Source organism: Salmo salar, chromosome 26, assembly GCF_965601325.2.
Source record: "Salmo salar chromosome 26, fSalSal1, whole genome shotgun sequence".
NCBI lineage: Eukaryota > Metazoa > Chordata > Actinopteri > Salmoniformes > Salmonidae > Salmo > Salmo salar.
Window position 1 is genome coordinate 24,431,520 of NC_138316.1, and position 21,069 is coordinate 24,452,588.

At 44.9% G+C, this 21,069-nt stretch overlaps 1 protein-coding gene across 1 annotated transcript in view; it reads right to left on the reverse strand.

Annotated features, from left to right (window-relative positions):
* The window catches only part of LOC106597785 (mucin-5AC), a 39,756-nt gene that overhangs the window by 6,182 nt on the left and 12,505 nt on the right, over window positions 1-21,069 (reverse strand). Inside the window, exon 30 of the mRNA XM_082969539.1 lies at window positions 48-20,957. Coding sequence (XP_082825665.1) covers window positions 48-20,957 — 20,910 coding nt within the window. The remainder of the gene's footprint in view (window positions 1-47; window positions 20,958-21,069) is intronic.

A 21,069-nucleotide genomic window follows, 5' to 3' on the forward strand; every position in this document is an offset into this window, starting at 1 on the left:
ATATACAAAAGGTTTCGAAAGTGAAAAGGTGGAAAATAAAAACTTACCAACGGAGAATTCACGATGATTGAAAAGGCAAGAACAAATAAGGGGTTCAGTGGATGGAGTTGTTGTTGTTGCTGTCGTGGGAACCAATTCTGTGGTGGTTGGGATATGTGTTGTGGGAGGACATTGACAACATTTCACTCGTATCTCATAATCGAAGCACTTTTGCTGAAGACCTTGCTTATTGTTTTTACAAATCAGTCCAACGGATGGATTGCAAGTCACGTCTTGGCCAAGCTGAGAGATCTGAAGTCCAGGGTATTGTTTTGCTCTACATTCAACTGCCTCTGGAGCTGAGCAAATGTGATAACCGCTGGCAATGATGTTCTTAATGGATTCATTATCTCCACCTTCAGAGCCAGAGGTTGGCCCACCAAGGTTGATCCAGTCTGACCACACGCAACTTTCTTCACCACTGCACTGGGTAGTTGATACTCCTGTTGAGGTTGATGTAGGAGTAGAGGTTGGAGTTGTAGTAGTGGTGGAAGGCAGAGTTGTTGTTTTTGTTGTAGATGGAGCTGTCGAAGTTAAGATTGTAGTAGTGGGTGTAGGAGTGGTGGTCGAAGGAACTGTTGTTGTTGTTGTTGTTGTTGTCGGGATGTGTGTTGTGGGAGGACATTGACAACATTTCACTCGTATCTCATAATCGAAGCACTTTTGCTGAAGACCTTGCTTATTGTTTTTACAAATCAGTCCAACGGATGGATTGCAAGTCACGTCTTGGCCAAGCTGAGAGATCTGCACTCCAGGGTATTGTTTTGCTCTACATTCAACTGCCTCTGGAGCTGAGCAAATGTGATAACCACTGGCAATGATGTTCTTAATGGATTCATTATCTCCACCTTCAGAGCCAGAGGTTGGCCCACCAAGGTTGATCCAGTCTGACCACACGCAACTTTCTTCACCACTGCACTGGGTAGTTGATACTCCTGTTGAGGTTGATGTAGGAGTAGAGGTCGGAGTTGTAGTAGTGGTGGAAGGCAGAGTTGTTGTTTTTGTTGTAGATGGAGCTGTCGAAGTTAAGATTGTAGTAGTGGGTGTAGGAGTGGTGGTCGAAGGAACTGTTGTTGTTGTTGTTGTTGTTGTTGTCGGGATGTGTGTTGTGGGAGGACATTGACAACATTTCACTCGTATCTCATAATCGAAGCACTTTTGCTGAAGACCTTGCTTATTGTTTTTACAAATCAGTCCAACGGATGGATTGCAAGTCACGTCTTGGCCAAGCTGGGAGATCTGCAGTCCAGGGTATTGTTTTGCTCTACATTCAACTGCCTCTGGAGCTGAGCAAATGTGATAACCACTGGCAATGATGTTCTTAATGGATTCATTATCTCCACCTTCAGAGCCAGAGGTTGGCCCACCAAGGTTGATCCAGTCTGACCACACGCAACTTTCTTCACCACTGCACTGGGTAGTTGATACTCCTGTTGAGGTTGATGTAGGAGTAGAGGTTGGAGTTGTAGTAGTGGTGGAAGGCAGAGTTGTTGTTTTTGTTGTAGATGGAGCTGTCGAAGTTAAGATTGTAGTAGTGGGTGTAGGAGTGGTGGTCGAAGGAACTGTTGTTGTTGTTGTTGTTGTTGTTGTTGTTGTCGGGATGTGTGTTGTGGGAGGACATTGACAACATTTCACTCGTATCTCATAATCAAAGCACTTTTGCTGAAGACCTTGCTTATTGTTTTTACAAATCAGTCCAACGGATGGATTGCAAGTCACGTCTTGGCCAAGCTGAGAGATCTGAAGTCCAGGGTATTGTTTTGCTCTACATTCAACTGCCTCTGGAGCTGAGCAAATGTGATAACCGCTGGCAATGATGTTCTTAATGGATTCATTATCTCCACCTTCAGAGCCAGAGGTTGGCCCACCAAGGTTGATCCAGTCTGACCACACGCAACTTTCTTCACCACTGCACTGGGTAGTTGATACTCCTGTTGAGGTTGATGTAGGAGTAGAGGTTGGAGTTGTAGTAGTGGTGGAAGGCAGAGTTGTTGTTTTTGTTGTAGATGGAGCTGTCGAAGTTAAGATTGTAGTAGTGGGTGTAGGAGTGGTGGTCGAAGGAACTGTTGTTGTTGTTGTTGTTGTTGTCGGGATGTGTGTTGTGGGAGGACATTGACAACATTTCACTCGTATCTCATAATCGAAGCACTTTTGCTGAAGACCTTGCTTATTGTTTTTACAAATCAGTCCAACGGATGGATTGCAAGTCACGTCTTGGCCAAGCTGAGAGATCTGCAGTCCAGGGTATTGTTTTGCTCTACATTCAACTGCCTCTGGAGCTGAGCAAATGTGATAACCACTGGCAATGATGTTCTTAATGGATTCATTATCTCCACCTTCAGAGCCAGAGGTTGGCCCACCAAGGTTGATCCAGTCTGACCACACGCAACTTTCTTCACCACTGCACTGGGTAGTTGATACTCCTGTTGAGGTTGATGTAGGAGTAGAGGTCGGAGTTGTAGTAGTGGTGGAAGGCAGAGTTGTTGTTTTTGTTGTAGATGGAGCTGTCGAAGTTAAGATTGTAGTAGTGGGTGTAGGAGTGGTGGTCGAAGGAACTGTTGTTGTTGTTGTTGTTGTTGTTGTCGGGATGTGTGTTGTGGGAGGACATTGACAACATTTCACTCGTATCTCATAATCGAAGCACTTTTGCTGAAGACCTTGCTTATTGTTTTTACAAATCAGTCCAACGGATGGATTGCAAGTCACGTCTTGGCCAAGCTGAGAGATCTGCAGTCCAGGGTATTGTTTTGCTCTACATTCAACTGCCTCTGGAGCTGAGCAAATGTGATAACCGCTGGCAATGATGTTCTTAATGGATTCATTATCTCCACCTTCAGAGCCAGAGGTTGGCCCACCAAGGTTGATCCAGTCAGACCACACGCAACTTTCTTCACCACTGCACTGGGTAGTTGATACTCCTGTTGAGGTTGATGTAGGAGTAGAGGTTGGAGTTGTAGTAGTGGTGGAAGGCAGAGTTGTTGTTTTTGTTGTAGATGGAGCTGTCGAAGTTAAGATTGTAGTAGTGGGTGTAGGAGTGGTGGTCGAAGGAACTGTTGTTGTTGTTGTTGTTGTTGTCGGGATGTGTGTTGTGGGAGGACATTGACAACATTTCACTCGTATCTCATAATCGAAGCACTTTTGCTGAAGACCTTGCTTATTGTTTTTACAAATCAGTCCAACGGATGGATTGCAAGTCACGTCTTGGCCAAGCTGAGAGATCTGCAGTCCAGGGTATTGTTTTGCTCTACATTCAACTGCCTCTGGAGCTGAGCAAATGTGATAACCACTGGCAATGATGTTCTTAATGGATTCATTATCTCCACCTTCAGAGCCAGAGGTTGGCCCACCAAGGTTGATCCAGTCTGACCACACGCAACTTTCTTCACCACTGCACTGGGTAGTTGAAACTCCTGTTGAGGTTGATGTAGGAGTAGAGGTCGGAGTTGTAGTAGTGGTGGAAGGCAGAGTTGTTGTTTTTGTTGTAGATGGAGCTGTCGAAGTTAAGATTGTAGTAGTGGGTGTAGGAGTGGTGGTCGAAGGAACTGTTGTTGTTGTTGTTGTTGTTGTTGTCGGGATGTGTGTTGTGGGCGGACATTGACAACATTTCACTCGTATCTCATAATCGAAGCACTTTTGCTGAAGACCTTGCTTATTGTTTTTACAAATCAGTCCAACGGATGGATTGCAAGTCACGTCTTGGCCAAGCTGAGAGATCTGAAGTCCAGGGTATTGTTTTGCTCTACATTCAACTGCCTCTGGAGCTGAGCAAATGTGATAACCGCTGGCAATGATGTTCTTAATGGATTCATTATCTCCACCTTCAGAGCCAGAGGTTGGCCCACCAAGGTTGATCCAGTCTGACCACACGCAACTTTCTTCACCACTGCACTGGGTAGTTGATACTCCTGTTGAGGTTGATGTAGGAGTAGAGGTTGGAGTTGTAGTAGTGGTGGAAGGCAGAGTTGTTGTTTTTGTTGTAGATGGAGCTGTCGAAGTTAAGATTGTAGTAGTGGGTGTAGGAGTGGTGGTCGAAAGAACTGTTGTTGTTGTTGTTGTTGTTGTTGTTGGGATGTGTGTTGTGGGAGGACATTGACAACATTTCACTCGTATCTCATAATCGAAGCACTTTTGCTGAAGACCTTGCTTATTGTTTTTACAAATCAGTCCAACGGATGGATTGCAAGTCACGTCTTGGCCAAGCTGAGAGATCTGCAGTCCAGGGTATTGTTTTGCTCTACATTCAACTGCCTCTGGAGCTGAGCAAATGTGATAACCACTGGCAATGATGTTCTTAATGGATTCATTATCTCCACCTTCAGAGCCAGAGGTTGGCCCACCAAGGTTGATCCAGTCTGACCACACGCAACTTTCTTCACCACTGCACTGGGTAGTTGAAACTCCTGTTGAGGTTGATGTAGGAGTAGAGGTTGGAGTTGTAGTAGTGGTGGAAGGCAGAGTTGTTGTTTTTGTTGTAGATGGAGCTGTCGAAGTTAAGATTGTAGTAGTGGGTGTAGGAGTGGTGGTCGAAGGAACTGTTGTTGTTGTTGTTGTTGTTGTCGGGATGTGTGTTGTGGGAGGACATTGACAACATTTCACTCGTATCTCATAATCGAAGCACTTTTGCTGAAGACCTTGCTTATTGTTTTTACAAATCAGTCCAACGGATGGATTGCAAGTCACGTCTTGGCCAAGCTGAGAGATCTGAAGTCCAGGGTATTGTTTTGCTCTACATTCAACTGCCTCTGGAGCTGAGCAAATGTGATAACCGCTGGCAATGATGTTCTTAATGGATTCATTATCTCCACCTTCAGAGCCAGAGGTTGGCCCACCAAGGTTGATCCAGTCTGACCACACGCAACTTTCTTCACCACTGCACTGGGTAGTTGATACTCCTGTTGAGGTTGATGTAGGAGTAGAGGTTGGAGTTGTAGTAGTGGTGGAAGGCAGAGTTGTTGTTTTTGTTGTAGATGGAGCTGTCGAAGTTAAGATTGTAGTAGTGGGTGTAGGAGTGGTGGTCGAAGGAACTGTTGTTGTTGTTGTTGTTGTTGTTGTTGTTGTTGTTGTCGGGATGTGTGTTGTGGGAGGACATTGACAACATTTCACTCGTATCTCATAATCAAAGCACTTTTGCTGAAGACCTTGCTTATTGTTTTTACAAATCAGTCCAACGGATGGATTGCAAGTCACGTCTTGGCCAAGCTGAGAGATCTGCAGTCCAGGGTATTGTTTTGCTCTACATTCAACTGCCTCTGGAGCTGAGCAAATGTGATAACCACTGGCAATGATGTTCTTAATGGATTCATTATCTCCACCTTCAGAGCCAGAGGTTGGCCCACCAAGGTTGATCCAGTCTGACCACACGCAACTTTCTTCACCACTGCACTGGGTAGTTGAAACTCCTGTTGAGGTTGATGTAGGAGTAGAGGTTGGAGTTGTAGTAGTGGTGGAAGGCAGAGTTGTTGTTTTTGTTGTAGATGGAGCTGTCGAAGTTAAGATTGTAGTAGTGGGTGTAGGAGTGGTGGTCGAAGGAACTGTTGTTGTTGTTGTTGTTGTTGTTGTCGGGATGTGTGTTGTGGGAGGACATTGACAACATTTCACTCGTATCTCATAATCGAAGCACTTTTGCTGAAGACCTTGCTTATTGTTTTTACAAATCAGTCCAACGGATGGATTGCAAGTCACGTCTTGGCCAAGCTGAGAGATCTGAAGTCCAGGGTATTGTTTTGCTCTACATTCAACTGCCTCTGGAGCTGAGCAAATGTGATAACCGCTGGCAATGATGTTCTTAATGGATTCATTATCTCCACCTTCAGAGCCAGAGGTTGGCCCACCAAGGTTGATCCAGTCTGACCACACGCAACTTTCTTCACCACTGCACTGGGTAGTTGATACTCCTGTTGAGGTTGATGTAGGAGTAGAGGTTGGAGTTGTAGTAGTGGTGGAAGGCAGAGTTGTTGTTTTTGTTGTAGATGGAGCTGTCGAAGTTAAGATTGTAGTAGTGGGTGTAGGAGTGGTGGTCGAAGGAACTGTTGTTGTTGTTGTTGTTGTTGTCGGGATGTGTGTTGTGGGAGGACATTGACAACATTTCACTCGTATCTCATAATCGAAGCACTTTTGCTGAAGACCTTGCTTATTGTTTTTACAAATCAGTCCAACGGATGGATTGCAAGTCACGTCTTGGCCAAGCTGAGAGATCTGCAGTCCAGGGTATTGTTTTGCTCTACATTCAACTGCCTCTGGAGCTGAGCAAATGTGATAACCACTGGCAATGATGTTCTTAATGGATTCATTATCTCCACCTTCAGAGCCAGAGGTTGGCCCACCAAGGTTGATCCAGTCTGACCACACGCAACTTTCTTCACCACTGCACTGGGTAGTTGATACTCCTGTTGAGGTTGATGTAGGAGTAGAGGTTGGAGTTGTAGTAGTGGTGGAAGGCAGAGTTGTTGTTTTTGTTGTAGATGGAGCTGTCGAAGTTAAGATTGTAGTAGTGGGTGTAGGAGTGGTGGTCGAAGGAACTGTTGTTGTTGTTGTTGTTGTTGTTGTTGTTGTTGTCGGGATGTGTGTTGTGGGAGGACATTGACAACATTTCACTCGTATCTCATAATCGAAGCACTTTTGCTGAAGACCTTGCTTATTGTTTTTACAAATCAGTCCAACGGATGGATTGCAAGTCACGTCTTGGCCAAGCTGAGAGATCTGAAGTCCAGGGTATTGTTTTGCTCTACATTCAACTGCCTCTGGAGCTGAGCAAATGTGATAACCACTGGCAATGATGTTCTTAATGGATTCATTATCTCCACCTTCAGAGCCAGAGGTTGGCCCACCAAGGTTGATCCAGTCTGACCACACGCAACTTTCTTCACCACTGCACTGGGTAGTTGATACTCCTGTTGAGGTTGATGTAGGAGTAGAGGTTGGAGTTGTAGTAGTGGTGGAAGGCAGAGTTGTTGTTTTTGTTGTAGATGGAGCTGTCGAAGTTAAGATTGTAGTAGTGGGTGTAGGAGTGGTGGTCGAAGGAACTGTTGTTGTTGTTGTTGTTGTTGTTGTTGGGATGTGTGTTGTGGGAGGACATTGACAACATTTCACTCGTATCTCATAATCGAAGCACTTTTGCTGAAGACCTTGCTTATTGTTTTTACAAATCAGTCCAACGGATGGATTGCAAGTCACGTCTTGGCCAAGCTGAGAGATCTGCAGTCCAGGGTATTGTTTTGCTCTACATTCAACTGCCTCTGGAGCTGAGCAAATGTGATAACCACTGGCAATGATGTTCTTAATGGATTCATTATCTCCACCTTCAGAGCCAGAGGTTGGCCCACCAAGGTTGATCCAGTCTGACCACACGCAACTTTCTTCACCACTGCACTGGGTAGTTGAAACTCCTGTTGAGGTTGATGTAGGAGTAGAGGTTGGAGTTGTAGTAGTGGTGGAAGGCAGAGTTGTTGTTTTTGTTGTAGATGGAGCTGTCGAAGTTAAGATTGTAGTAGTGGGTGTAGGAGTGGTGGTCGAAGGAACTGTTGTTGTTGTTGTTGTTGTTGTCGGGATGTGTGTTGTGGGAGGACATTGACAACATTTCACTCGTATCTCATAATCGAAGCACTTTTGCTGAAGACCTTGCTTATTGTTTTTACAAATCAGTCCAACGGATGGATTGCAAGTCACGTCTTGGCCAAGCTGAGAGATCTGAAGTCCAGGGTATTGTTTTGCTCTACATTCAACTGCCTCTGGAGCTGAGCAAATGTGATAACCGCTGGCAATGATGTTCTTAATGGATTCATTATCTCCACCTTCAGAGCCAGAGGTTGGCCCACCAAGGTTGATCCAGTCTGACCACACGCAACTTTCTTCACCACTGCACTGGGTAGTTGATACTCCTGTTGAGGTTGATGTAGGAGTAGAGGTTGGAGTTGTAGTAGTGGTGGAAGGCAGAGTTGTTGTTTTTGTTGTAGATGGAGCTGTCGAAGTTAAGATTGTAGTAGTGGGTGTAGGAGTGGTGGTCGAAGGAACTGTTGTTGTTGTTGTTGTTGTTGTTGTTGTTGTCGGGATGTGTGTTGTGGGAGGACATTGACAACATTTCACTCGTATCTCATAATCAAAGCACTTTTGCTGAAGACCTTGCTTATTGTTTTTACAAATCAGTCCAACGGATGGATTGCAAGTCACGTCTTGGCCAAGCTGAGAGATCTGCAGTCCAGGGTATTGTTTTGCTCTACATTCAACTGCCTCTGGAGCTGAGCAAATGTGATAACCACTGGCAATGATGTTCTTAATGGATTCATTATCTCCACCTTCAGAGCCAGAGGTTGGCCCACCAAGGTTGATCCAGTCTGACCACACGCAACTTTCTTCACCACTGCACTGGGTAGTTGAAACTCCTGTTGAGGTTGATGTAGGAGTAGAGGTTGGAGTTGTAGTAGTGGTGGAAGGCAGAGTTGTTGTTTTTGTTGTAGATGGAGCTGTCGAAGTTAAGATTGTAGTAGTGGGTGTAGGAGTGGTGGTCGAAGGAACTGTTGTTGTTGTTGTTGTTGTTGTTGTCGGGATGTGTGTTGTGGGAGGACATTGACAACATTTCACTCGTATCTCATAATCGAAGCACTTTTGCTGAAGACCTTGCTTATTGTTTTTACAAATCAGTCCAACGGATGGATTGCAAGTCACGTCTTGGCCAAGCTGAGAGATCTGAAGTCCAGGGTATTGTTTTGCTCTACATTCAACTGCCTCTGGAGCTGAGCAAATGTGATAACCGCTGGCAATGATGTTCTTAATGGATTCATTATCTCCACCTTCAGAGCCAGAGGTTGGCCCACCAAGGTTGATCCAGTCTGACCACACGCAACTTTCTTCACCACTGCACTGGGTAGTTGATACTCCTGTTGAGGTTGATGTAGGAGTAGAGGTTGGAGTTGTAGTAGTGGTGGAAGGCAGAGTTGTTGTTTTTGTTGTAGATGGAGCTGTCGAAGTTAAGATTGTAGTAGTGGGTGTAGGAGTGGTGGTCGAAGGAACTGTTGTTGTTGTTGTTGTTGTTGTCGGGATGTGTGTTGTGGGAGGACATTGACAACATTTCACTCGTATCTCATAATCGAAGCACTTTTGCTGAAGACCTTGCTTATTGTTTTTACAAATCAGTCCAACGGATGGATTGCAAGTCACGTCTTGGCCAAGCTGAGAGATCTGCAGTCCAGGGTATTGTTTTGCTCTACATTGAACTGCCTCTGGAGCTGAGCAAATGTGATAACCACTGGCAATGATGTTCTTAATGGATTCATTATCTCCACCTTCAGAGCCAGAGGTTGGCCCACCAAGGTTGATCCAGTCTGACCACACGCAACTTTCTTCACCACTGCACTGGGTAGTTGATACTCCTGTTGAGGTTGATGTAGGAGTAGAGGTTGGAGTTGTAGTAGTGGTGGAAGGCAGAGTTGTTGTTTTTGTTGTAGATGGAGCTGTCGAAGTTAAGATTGTAGTAGTGGGTGTAGGAGTGGTGGTCGAAGGAACTGTTGTTGTTGTTGTTGTTGTTGTTGTTGTTGTTGTTGTTGTCGGGATGTGTGTTGTGGGAGGACATTGACAACATTTCACTCGTATCTCATAATCGAAGCACTTTTGCTGAAGACCTTGCTTATTGTTTTTACAAATCAGTCCAACGGATGGATTGCAAGTCACGTCTTGGCCAAGCTGAGAGATCTGAAGTCCAGGGTATTGTTTTGCTCTACATTCAACTGCCTCTGGAGCTGAGCAAATGTGATAACCACTGGCAATGATGTTCTTAATGGATTCATTATCTCCACCTTCAGAGCCAGAGGTTGGCCCACCAAGGTTGATCCAGTCTGACCACACGCAACTTTCTTCACCACTGCACTGGGTAGTTGAAACTCCTGTTGAGGTTGATGTAGGAGTAGAGGTTGGAGTTGTAGTAGTGGTGGAAGGCAGAGTTGTTGTTTTTGTTGTAGATGGAGCTGTCGAAGTTAAGATTGTAGTAGTGGGTGTAGGAGTGGTGGTCGAAGGAACTGTTGTTGTTGTTGTTGTTGTTGTTGTTGTCGGGATGTGTGTTGTGGGAGGACATTGACAACATTTCACTCGTATCTCATAATCGAAGCACTTTTGCTGAAGACCTTGCTTATTGTTTTTACAAATCAGTCCAATGGATGGATTGCAGGTCACGTCTTGGCCAAGCTGAGAGATCTGAAGTCCAGGGTATTGTTTTGCTCTACATTCAACTGCCTCTGGAGCTGAGCAAATGTGATAACCACTGGCAATGATGTTCTTAATGGATTCATTATCTCCACCTTCAGAGCCAGAGGTTGGCCCACCAAGGTTGATCCAGTCTGACCACACGCAACTTTCTTCACCACTGCACTGGGTAGTTGATACTCCTGTTGAGGTTGATGTAGGAGTAGAGGTTGGAGTTGTAGTAGTGGTGGAAGGCAGAGTTGTTGTTTTTGTTGTAGATGGAGCTGTCGAAGTTAAGATTGTAGTAGTGGGTGTAGGAGTGGTGGTCGAAGGAACTGTTGTTGTTGTTGTTGTTGTTGTTGTTGTTGTTGTTGTTGTTGTCGGGATGTGTGTTGTGGGAGGACATTGACAACATTTCACTCGTATCTCATAATCGAAGCACTTTTGCTGAAGACCTTGCTTATTGTTTTTACAAATCAGTCCAACGGATGGATTGCAAGTCACGTCTTGGCCAAGCTGAGAGATCTGAAGTCCAGGGTATTGTTTTGCTCTACATTCAACTGCCTCTGGAGCAGAGCAAATGTGATAACCACTGGCAATGATGTTCTTAATGGATTCATTATCTCCACCTTCAGAGCCAGAGGTTGGCCCACCAAGGTTGATCCAGTCTGACCACACGCAACTTTCTTCACCACTGCACTGGGTAGTTGAAACTCCTGTTGAGGTTGATGTAGGAGTAGAGGTTGGAGTTGTAGTAGTGGTGGAAGGCAGAGTTGTTGTTTTTGTTGTAGATGGAGCTGTCGAAGTTAAGATTGTAGTAGTGGGTGTAGGAGTGGTGGTCGAAGGAACTGTTGTTGTTGTTGTTGTTGTTGTTGTCGGGATGTGTGTTGTGGGAGGACATTGACAACATTTCACTCGTATCTCATAATCGAAGCACTTTTGCTGAAGACCTTGCTTATTGTTTTTACAAATCAGTCCAACGGATGGATTGCAAGTCACGTCTTGGCCAAGCTGAGAGATCTGCAGTCCAGGGTATTGTTTTGCTCTACATTCAACTGCCTCTGGAGCTGAGCAAATGTGATAACCACTGGCAATGATGTTCTTAATGGATTCATTATCTCCACCTTCAGAGCCAGAGGTTGGCCCACCAAGGTTGATCCAGTCTGACCACACGCAACTTTCTTCACCACTGCACTGGGTAGTTGATACTCCTGTTGAGGTTGATGTAGGAGTAGAGGTTGGAGTTGTAGTAGTGGTGGAAGGCAGAGTTGTTGTTTTTGTTGTAGATGGAGCTGTCGAAGTTAAGATTGTAGTAGTGGGTGTAGGAGTGGTGGTCGAAGGAACTGTTGTTGTTGTTGTTGTTGTTGTTGTTGTTGTTGTTGTCGGGATGTGTGTTGTGGGAGGACATTGACAACATTTCACTCGTATCTCATAATCGAAGCACTTTTGCTGAAGACCTTGCTTATTGTTTTTACAAATCAGTCCAATGGATGGATTGCAGGTCACGTCTTGGCCAAGCTGAGAGATCTGAAGTCCAGGGTATTGTTTTGCTCTACATTCAACTGCCTCTGGAGCTGAGCAAATGTGATAACCACTGGCAATGATGTTCTTAATGGATTCATTATCTCCACCTTCAGAGCCAGAGGTTGGCCCACCAAGGTTGATCCAGTCTGACCACACGCAACTTTCTTCACCACTGCACTGGGTAGTTGAAACTCCTGTTGAGGTTGATGTAGGAGTAGAGGTTGGAGTTGTAGTAGTGGTGGAAGGCAGAGTTGTTGTTTTTGTTGTAGATGGAGCTGTTGAAGTTAAGATTGTAGTAGTGGGTGTAGGAATGGTGGTCGAAGGAACTGTTGTTGTTGTTGTTGTTGTCGGGATGTGTGTTGTGGGAGGACATTGACAACATTTCACTCGTATCTCATAATCGATGCACTTTTGCTGAAGACCTTGCTTATTGTTTTTACAAATCAGTCCAACGGATGGATTGCAAGTCACGTCTTGGCCAAGCTGAGAGATCTGAAGTCCAGGGTATTGTTTTGCTCTACATTCAACTGCCTCTGGAGCTGAGCAAATGTGATAACCACTGGCAATGATGTTCTTAATGGATTCATTATCTCCACCTTCAGAGCCAGAGGTTGGCCCACCAAGGTTGATCCAGTCTGACCACACGCAACTTTCTTCACCACTGCACTGGGTAGTTGAAACTCCTGTTGAGGTTGATGTAGGAGTAGAGGTTGGAGTTGTAGTAGTGGTGGAAGGCAGAGTTGTTGTTTTTGTTGTAGATGGAGCTGTCGAAGTTAAGATTGTAGTAGTGGGTATAGGAGTGGTGGTCGAAGGAACTGTTGTTGTTGTTGTTGTTGTCGGGATGTGTGTTGTGGGAGGACATTGACAACATTTCACTCGTATCTCATAATCGAAGCACTTTTGCTGAAGACCTTGCTTATTGTTTTTACAAATCAGTCCAACGGATGGATTGCAAGTCACGTCTTGGCCAAGCTGAGAGATCTGCAGTCCAGGGTATTGTTTTGCTCTACATTCAACTGCCTCTGGAGCTGAGCAAATGTGATAACCACTGGCAATGATGTTCTTAATGGATTCATTATCTCCACCTTCAGAGCCAGAGGTTGGCCCACCAAGGTTGATCCAGTCTGACCACACGCAACTTTCTTCACCACTGCACTGGGTAGTTGATACTCCTGTTGAGGTTGATGTAGGAGTAGAGGTCGGAGTTGTAGTAGTGGTGGAAGGCAGAGTTGTTGTTTTTGTTGTAGATGGAGCTGTCGAAGTTAAGATTGTAGTAGTGGGTGTAGGAGTGGTGGTCGAAGGAACTGTTGTTGTTGTTGTTGTTGTTGTAGTTGTCGGGATGTGTGTTGTGGGAGGACATTGACAACATTTCACTCGTATCTCATAATCGAAGCACTTTTGCTGAAGACCTTGCTTATTGTTTTTACAAATCAGTCCAACGGATGGATTGCAAGTCACGTCTTGGCCAAGCTGAGAGATCTGAAGTCCAGGGTATTGTTTTGCTCTACATTCAACTGCCTCTGGAGCTGAGCAAATGTGATAACCACTGGCAATGATGTTCTTAATGGATTCATTATCTCCACCTTCAGAGCCAGAGGTTGGCCCACCAAGGTTGATCCAGTCTGACCACACGCAACTTTCTTCACCACTGCACTGGGTAGTTGAAACTCCTGTTGAGGTTGATGTAGGAGTAGAGGTTGGAGTTGTAGTAGTGGTGGAAGGCAGAGTTGTTGTTTTTGTTGTAGATGGAGCTGTCGAAGTTAAGATTGTAGTAGTGGGTGTAGGAGTGGTGGTCGAAGGAACTGTTGTTGTTGTTGTTGTTGTTGTTGTCGGGATGTGTGTTGTGGGAGGACATTGACAACATTTCACTCGTATCTCATAATCAAAGCACTTTTGCTGAAGACCTTGCTTATTGTTTTTACAAATCAGTCCAACGGATGGATTGCAAGTCACGTCTTGGCCAAGCTGAGAGATCTGAAGTCCAGGGTATTGTTTTGCTCTACATTCAACTGCCTCTGGAGCTGAGCAAATGTGATAACCGCTGGCAATGATGTTCTTAATGGATTCATTATCTCCACCTTCAGAGCCAGAGGTTGGCCCACCAAGGTTGATCCAGTGTGACCACACGCAACTTTCTTCACCACTGCACTGGGTAGTTGAAACTCCTGTTGAGGTTGATGTAGGAGTAGAGGTTGGAGTTGTAGTAGTGGTGGAAGGCAGAGTTGTTGTTTTTGTTGTAGATGGAGCTGTCGAAGTTAAGATTGTAGTAGTGGGTGTAGGAGTGGTGGTCGAAGGAACTGTTGTTGTTGTTGTTGTTGTTGTTGTCGGGATGTGTGTTGTGGGAGGACATTGACAACATTTCACTCGTATCTCATAATCGAAGCACTTTTGCTGAAGACCTTGCTTATTGTTTTTACAAATCAGTCCAACGGATGGATTGCAAGTCACGTCTTGGCCAAGCTGAGAGATCTGAAGTCCAGGGTATTGTTTTGCTCTACATTCAACTGCCTCTGGAGCTGAGCAAATGTGATAACCACTGGCAATGATGTTCTTAATGGATTCATTATCTCCACCTTCAGAGCCAGAGGTTGGCCCACCAAGGTTGATCCAGTCTGACCACACGCAACTTTCTTCACCACTGCACTGGGTAGTTGAAACTCCTGTTGAGGTTGATGTAGGAGTAGAGGTTGGAGTTGTAGTAGTGGTGGAAGGCAGAGTTGTTGTTTTTGTTGTAGATGGAGCTGTCGAAGTTAAGATTGTAGTAGTGGGTGTAGGAGTGGTGGTCGAAGGAACTGTTGTTGTTGTTGTTGTCGGGATGTGTGTTGTGGGAGGACATTGACAACATTTCACTCGTATCTCATAATCAAAGCACTTTTGCTGAAGACCTTGCTTATTGTTTTTACAAATCAGTCCAACGGATGGATTGCAAGTCACGTCTTGGCCAAGCTGAGAGATCTGAAGTCCAGGGTATTGTTTTGCTCTACATTCAACTGCCTCTGGAGCTGAGCAAATGTGATAACCGCTGGCAATGATGTTCTTAATGGATTCATTATCTCCACCTTCAGAGCCAGAGGTTGGCCCACCAAGGTTGATCCAGTCTGACCACACGCAACTTTCTTCACCACTGCACTGGGTAGTTGAAACTCCTGTTGAGGTTGATGTAGGAGTAGAGGTTGGAGTTGTAGTAGTGGTGGAAGGCAGAGTTGTTGTTTTTGTTGTAGATGGAGCTGTCGAAGTTAAGATTGTAGTAGTGGGTGTAGGAGTGGTGGTCGAAGGAACTGTTGTTGTTGTTGTTGTTGTTGTTGTCGGGATGTGTGTTGTGGGAGGACATTGACAACATTTCACTCGTATCTCATAATCAAAGCACTTTTGCTGAAGACCTTGCTTATTGTTTTTACAAATCAGTCCAACGGATGGATTGCAAGTCACGTCTTGGCCAAGCTGAGAGATCTGAAGTCCAGGGTATTGTTTTGCTCTACATTCAACTGCCTCTGGAGCTGAGCAAATGTGATAACCGCTGGCAATGATGTTCTTAATGGATTCATTATCTCCACCTTCAGAGCCAGAGGTTGGCCCACCAAGGTTGATCCAGTCTGACCACACGCAACTTTCTTCACCACTGCACTGGGTAGTTGAAACTCCTGTTGAGGTTGATGTAGGAGTAGAGGTTGGAGTTGTAGTAGTGGTGGAAGGCAGAGTTGTTGTTTTTGTTGTAGATGGAGCTGTCGAAGTTAAGATTGTAGTAGTGGGTGTAGGAGTGGTGGTCGAAGGAACTGTTGTTGTTGTTGTTGTTGTTGTTGTTGTCGGGATGTGTGTTGTGGGAGGACATTGACAACATTTCACTCGTATCTCATAATCGAAGCACTTTTGCTGAAGACCTTGCTTATTGTTTTTACAAATCAGTCCAACGGATGGATTGCAAGTCACGTCTTGGCCAAGCTGAGAGATCTGAAGTCCAGGGTATTGTTTTGCTCTACATTCAACTGCCTCTGGAGCTGAGCAAATGTGATAACCACTGGCAATGATGTTCTTAATGGATTCATTATCTCCACCTTCAGAGCCAGAGGTTGGCCCACCAAGGTTGATCCAGTCTGACCACACGCAACTTTCTTCACCACTGCACTGGGTAGTTGAAACTCCTGTTGAGGTTGATGTAGGAGTAGAGGTTGGAGTTGTAGTAGTGGTGGAAGGCAGAGTTGTTGTTTTTGTTGTAGATGGAGCTGTCGAAGTTAAGATTGTAGTAGTGGGTGTAGGAGTGGTGGTCGAAGGAACTGTTGTTGTTGTTGTTGTTGTTGTTGTTGTTGTCGGGATGTGTGTTGTGGGAGGACATTGACAACATTTCACTCGTATCTCATAATCGAAGCACTTTTGCTGAAGACCTTGCTTATTGTTTTTACAAATCAGTCCAACGGATGGATTGCAAGTCACGTCTTGGCCAAGCTGAGAGATCTGCAGTCCAGGGTATTGTTTTGCTCTACATTCAACTGCCTCTGGAGCTGAGCAAATGTGATAACCACTGGCAATGATGTTCTTAATGGATTCATTATCTCCACCTTCAGAGCCAGAGGTTGGCCCACCAAGGTTGATCCAGTCTGACCACACGCAACTTTCTTCACCACTGCACTGGGTAGTTGAAACTCCTGTTGAGGTTGATGTAGGAGTAGAGGTTGGAGTTGTAGTAGTGGTGGAAGGCAGAGTTGTTGTTTTTGTTGTAGATGGAGCTGTCGAAGTTAAGATTGTAGTAGTGGGTGTAGGAGTGGTGGTCGAAGGAACTGTTGTTGTTGTTGTTGTTGTTGTCGGGATGTGTGTTGTGGGAGGACATTGACAACATTTCACTCGTATCTCATAATCGAAGCACTTTTGCTGAAGACCTTGCTTATTGTTTTTACAAATCAGTCCAACGGATGGATTGCAAGTCACGTCTTGGCCAAGCTGAGAGATCTGAAGTCCAGGGTATTGTTTTGCTCTACATTCAACTGCCTCTGGAGCTGAGCAAATGTGATAACCGCTGGCAATGATGTTCTTAATGGATTCATTATCTCCACCTTCAGAGCCAGAGGTTGGCCCACCAAGGTTGATCCAGTCTGACCACACGCAACTTTCTTCACCACTGCACTGGGTAGTTGATACTCCTGTTGAGGTTGATGTAGGAGTAGAGGTTGGAGTTGTAGTAGTGGTGGAAGGCAGAGTTGTTGTTTTTGTTGTAGATGGAGCTGTCGAAGTTAAGATTGTAGTAGTGGGTGTAGGAGTGGTGGTCGAAGGAACTGTTGTTGTTGTTGTTGTTGTTGTTGTCGGGATGTGTGTTGTGGTTGGACATTGACAACATTTCACTCGTATCTCATAATCAAAGCACTTTTGCTGAAGACCTTGCTTATTGTTTTTACAAATCAGTCCAACGGATGGATTGCAAGTCACGTCTTGGCCAAGCTGAGAGATCTGCAGTCCAGGGTATTGTTTTGCTCTACATTCAACTGCCTCTGGAGCTGAGCAAATGTGATAACCACTGGCAATGATGTTCTTAATGGATTCATTATCTCCACCTTCAGAGCCAGAGGTTGGCCCACCAAGGTTGATCCAGTCTGACCACACGCAACTTTCTTCACCACTGCACTGGGTAGTTGAAACTCCTGTTGAGGTTGATGTAGGAGTAGAGGTTGGAGTTGTAGTAGTGGTGGAAGGCAGAGTTGTTGTTTTTGTTGTAGATGGAGCTGTCGAAGTTAAGATTGTAGTAGTGGGTGTAGGAGTGGTGGTCGAAGGAACTGTTGTTGTTGTTGTTGTTGTTGTTGTCGGGATGTGTGTTGTGGGAGGACATTGACAACATTTCACTCGTATCTCATAATCGAAGCACTTTTGCTGAAGACCTTGCTTATTGTTTTTACAAATCAGTCCAACGGATGGATTGCAAGTCACGTCTTGGCCAAGCTGAGAGATCTGAAGTCCAGGGTATTGTTTTGCTCTACATTCAACTGCCTCTGGAGCTGAGCAAATGTGATAACCGCTGGCAATGATGTTCTTAATGGATTCATTATCTCCACCTTCAGAGCCAGAGGTTGGCCCACCAAGGTTGATCCAGTCTGACCACACGCAACTTTCTTCACCACTGCACTGGGTAGTTGATACTCCTGTTGAGGTTGATGTAGGAGTAGAGGTTGGAGTTGTAGTAGTGGTGGAAGGCAGAGTTGTTGTTTTTGTTGTAGATGGAGCTGTCGAAGTTAAGATTGTAGTAGTGGGTGTAGGAGTGGTGGTCGAAGGAACTGTTGTTGTTGTTGTTGTTGTTGTTGTTGTTGTTGTCGGGATGTGTGTTGTGGGAGGACATTGACAACATTTCACTCGTATCTCATAATCGAAGCACTTTTGCTGAAGACCTTGCTTATTGTTTTTACAAATCAGTCCAACGGATGGATTGCAAGTCACGTCTTGGCCAAGCTGAGAGATCTGCAGTCCAGGGTATTGTTTTGCTCTACATTCAACTGCCTCTGGAGCTGAGCAAATGTGATAACCACTGGCAATGATGTTCTTAATGGATTCATTATCTCCACCTTCAGAGCCAGAGGTTGGCCCACCAAGGTTGATCCAGTCTGACCACACGCAACTTTCTTCACCACTGCACTGGGTAGTTGAAACTCCTGTTGAGGTTGATGTAGGAGTAGAGGTTGGAGTTGTAGTAGTGGTGGAAGGCAGAGTTGTTGTTTTTGTTGTAGATGGAGCTGTCGAAGTTAAGATTGTAGTAGTGGGTGTAGGAGTGGTGGTCGAAGGAACTGTTGTTGTTGTTGTTGTTGTTGTCGGGATGTGTGTTGTGGGAGGACATTGACAACATTTCACTCGTATCTCATAATCGAAGCACTTTTGCTGAAGACCTTGCTTATTGTTTTTACAAATCAGTCCAACGGATGGATTGCAAGTCACGTCTTGGCCAAGCTGAGAGATCTGCAGTCCAGGGTATTGTTTTGCTCTACATTCAACTGCCACTGGAGCTGAGCAAATGTGATAACCACTGGCAATGATGTTCTTAATGGATTCATTATCTCCACCTTCAGAGCCAGAGGTTGGCCCACCAAGGTTGATCCAGTCTGACCACACGCAACTTTCTTCACCACTGCACTGGGTAGTTGATACTCCTGTTGAGGTTGATGTAGGAGTAGAGGTTGGAGTTGTAGTAGTGGTGGAAGGCAGAGTTGTTGTTTTTGTTGTAGATGGAGCTGTCGAAGTTAAGATTGTAGTAGTGGGTGTAGGAGTGGTGGTCGAAGGAACTGTTGTTGTTGTTGTTGTTGTTGTTGTTGTCGGGATGTGTGTTGTGGGAGGACATTGACAACATTTCACTCGTATCTCATAATCGAAGCACTTTTGCTGAAGACCTTGCTTATTGTTTTTACAAATCAGTCCAACGGATGGATTGCAAGTCACGTCTTGGCCAAGCTGAGAGATCTGCAGTCCAGGGTATTGTTTTGCTCTACATTCAACTGCCTCTGGAGCTGAGCAAATGTGATAACCACTGGCAATGATGTTCTTAATGGATTCATTATCTCCACCTTCAGAGCCAGAGGTTGGCCCACCAAGGTTGATCCAGTCTGACCACACGCAACTTTCTTCACCACTGCACTGGGTAGTTGATACTCCTGTTGAGGTTGATGTAGGAGTAGAGGTTGGAGTTGTAGTAGTGGTGGAAGGCAGAGTTGTTGTTTTTGTTGTAGATGGAGCTGTCGAAGTTAAGATTGTAGTAGTGGGTGTAGGAGTGGTGGTCGAAGGAACTGTTGTTGTTGTTGTTGTCGGGATGTGTGTTGTGGGAGGACATTGACAACATTTCACTCGTATCTCATAATCAAAGCACTTTTGCTGAAGACCTTGCTTATTGTTTTTACAAATCAGTCCAACGGATGGATTGCAAGTCACGTCTTGGCCAAGCTGAGAGATCTGAAGTCCAGGGTATTGTTTTGCTCTACATTCAACTGCCTCTGGAGCTGAGCAAATGTGATAACCGCTGGCAATGATGTTCTTAATGGATTCATTATCTCCACCTTCAGAGCCAGAGGTTGGCCCACCAAGGTTGATCCAGTCTGACCACACGCAACTTTCTTCACCACTGCACTGGGTAGTTGATACTCCTGTTGAGGTTGATGTAGGAGTAGAGGTTGGAGTTGTAGTAGTGGTGGAAGGCAGAGTTGTTGTTTCTGTTGTAGATGGAGCTGTCGAAGTTAAGATTGTAGTAGTGGGTGTAGGTGTAGTGGTCGATGGAACTGTTGTTGATGTGGTAGCTGGAGCAGTCGATGTCAATATTGAAGTAGGTGGTTTTGTAGTGTTGGTAAGAGTTGTAGTTGTGGTCAGAGGTTGAGTTGAGGTTGGAGGAATAGTGATTGTCATTGGTTTACTTGTTATTGTAGTTAATGTGGATGTTGACATTGTTGTAGTTGTGACAGTAGGTGTAGTTGTAGTTTCTGGTGTTGTTGTGTGACATTTCACAGTCTTACAACATTTGACCTTAATTTCATAGTCAAGGCATATTGGAGGAATACTTTGATCTTTGTTCTGGCATATTAATCCAACCTTCGTATTACATTCTACCTTCTGTCCTAATTCAGACAATGGGACCCCTGGATATCGCACTGCTTGGCATTTGACATCTACTGGTTTTTCACAAATATCTTTCCCAGATTCTCTAATCTTTTTAATTGATTCATTGTCGCCACCCCCAGGACCAAATTGAGGATAGTCCACATTATACCAAGGTGACCACTCACAAACTGTGCAGGTAGGGGTTTTTGTATTCAATGTGGTCGTTGATATAGTGGAGGTGATTGCTGTTGTAGTTGTTGTTGTCGTCGTAACAGGTGGTCTTGTTGTTGGTGAAATGGTTGTAGGCTTAGATGTGCAAAGATTTTCATCACAGCAGAGGACTCGAACTTGGTAGTTAAAGCACAGTGGGAATGGGCCTGACTGGTCTTCATTTCTGCAAGTCAAACCTTCTGCTACATTACACTGCACCACTTGACCCACTTGGCTTATGCTAACATTTGGGTACTTCTCGGCTCTGCATTGGATCTTGCTTGGCATCTCACATATATCGTGTCCCTTTGCTCTTATGTTTTTGTAGGTTTCAGAGTCTCCTCCTGGAGTTCCAAGTGTAGGGAATGTGGTATCAAACCATTGTGACCACACACATGGATATCCACATGTAGTAGTAAAGGTTGTTGGAGACGCTGTTGTCTCTGTTGAAGATGTGGCTGGCTCTATAGAATCAGGGTATACATTACAGTTAGTCAGTTAAATACAAAAATATAAAAATACCTTTTCTTCTTTTAGATTGGTGGTAATGTAACACAATCTAAGGAAGGTGCCTAG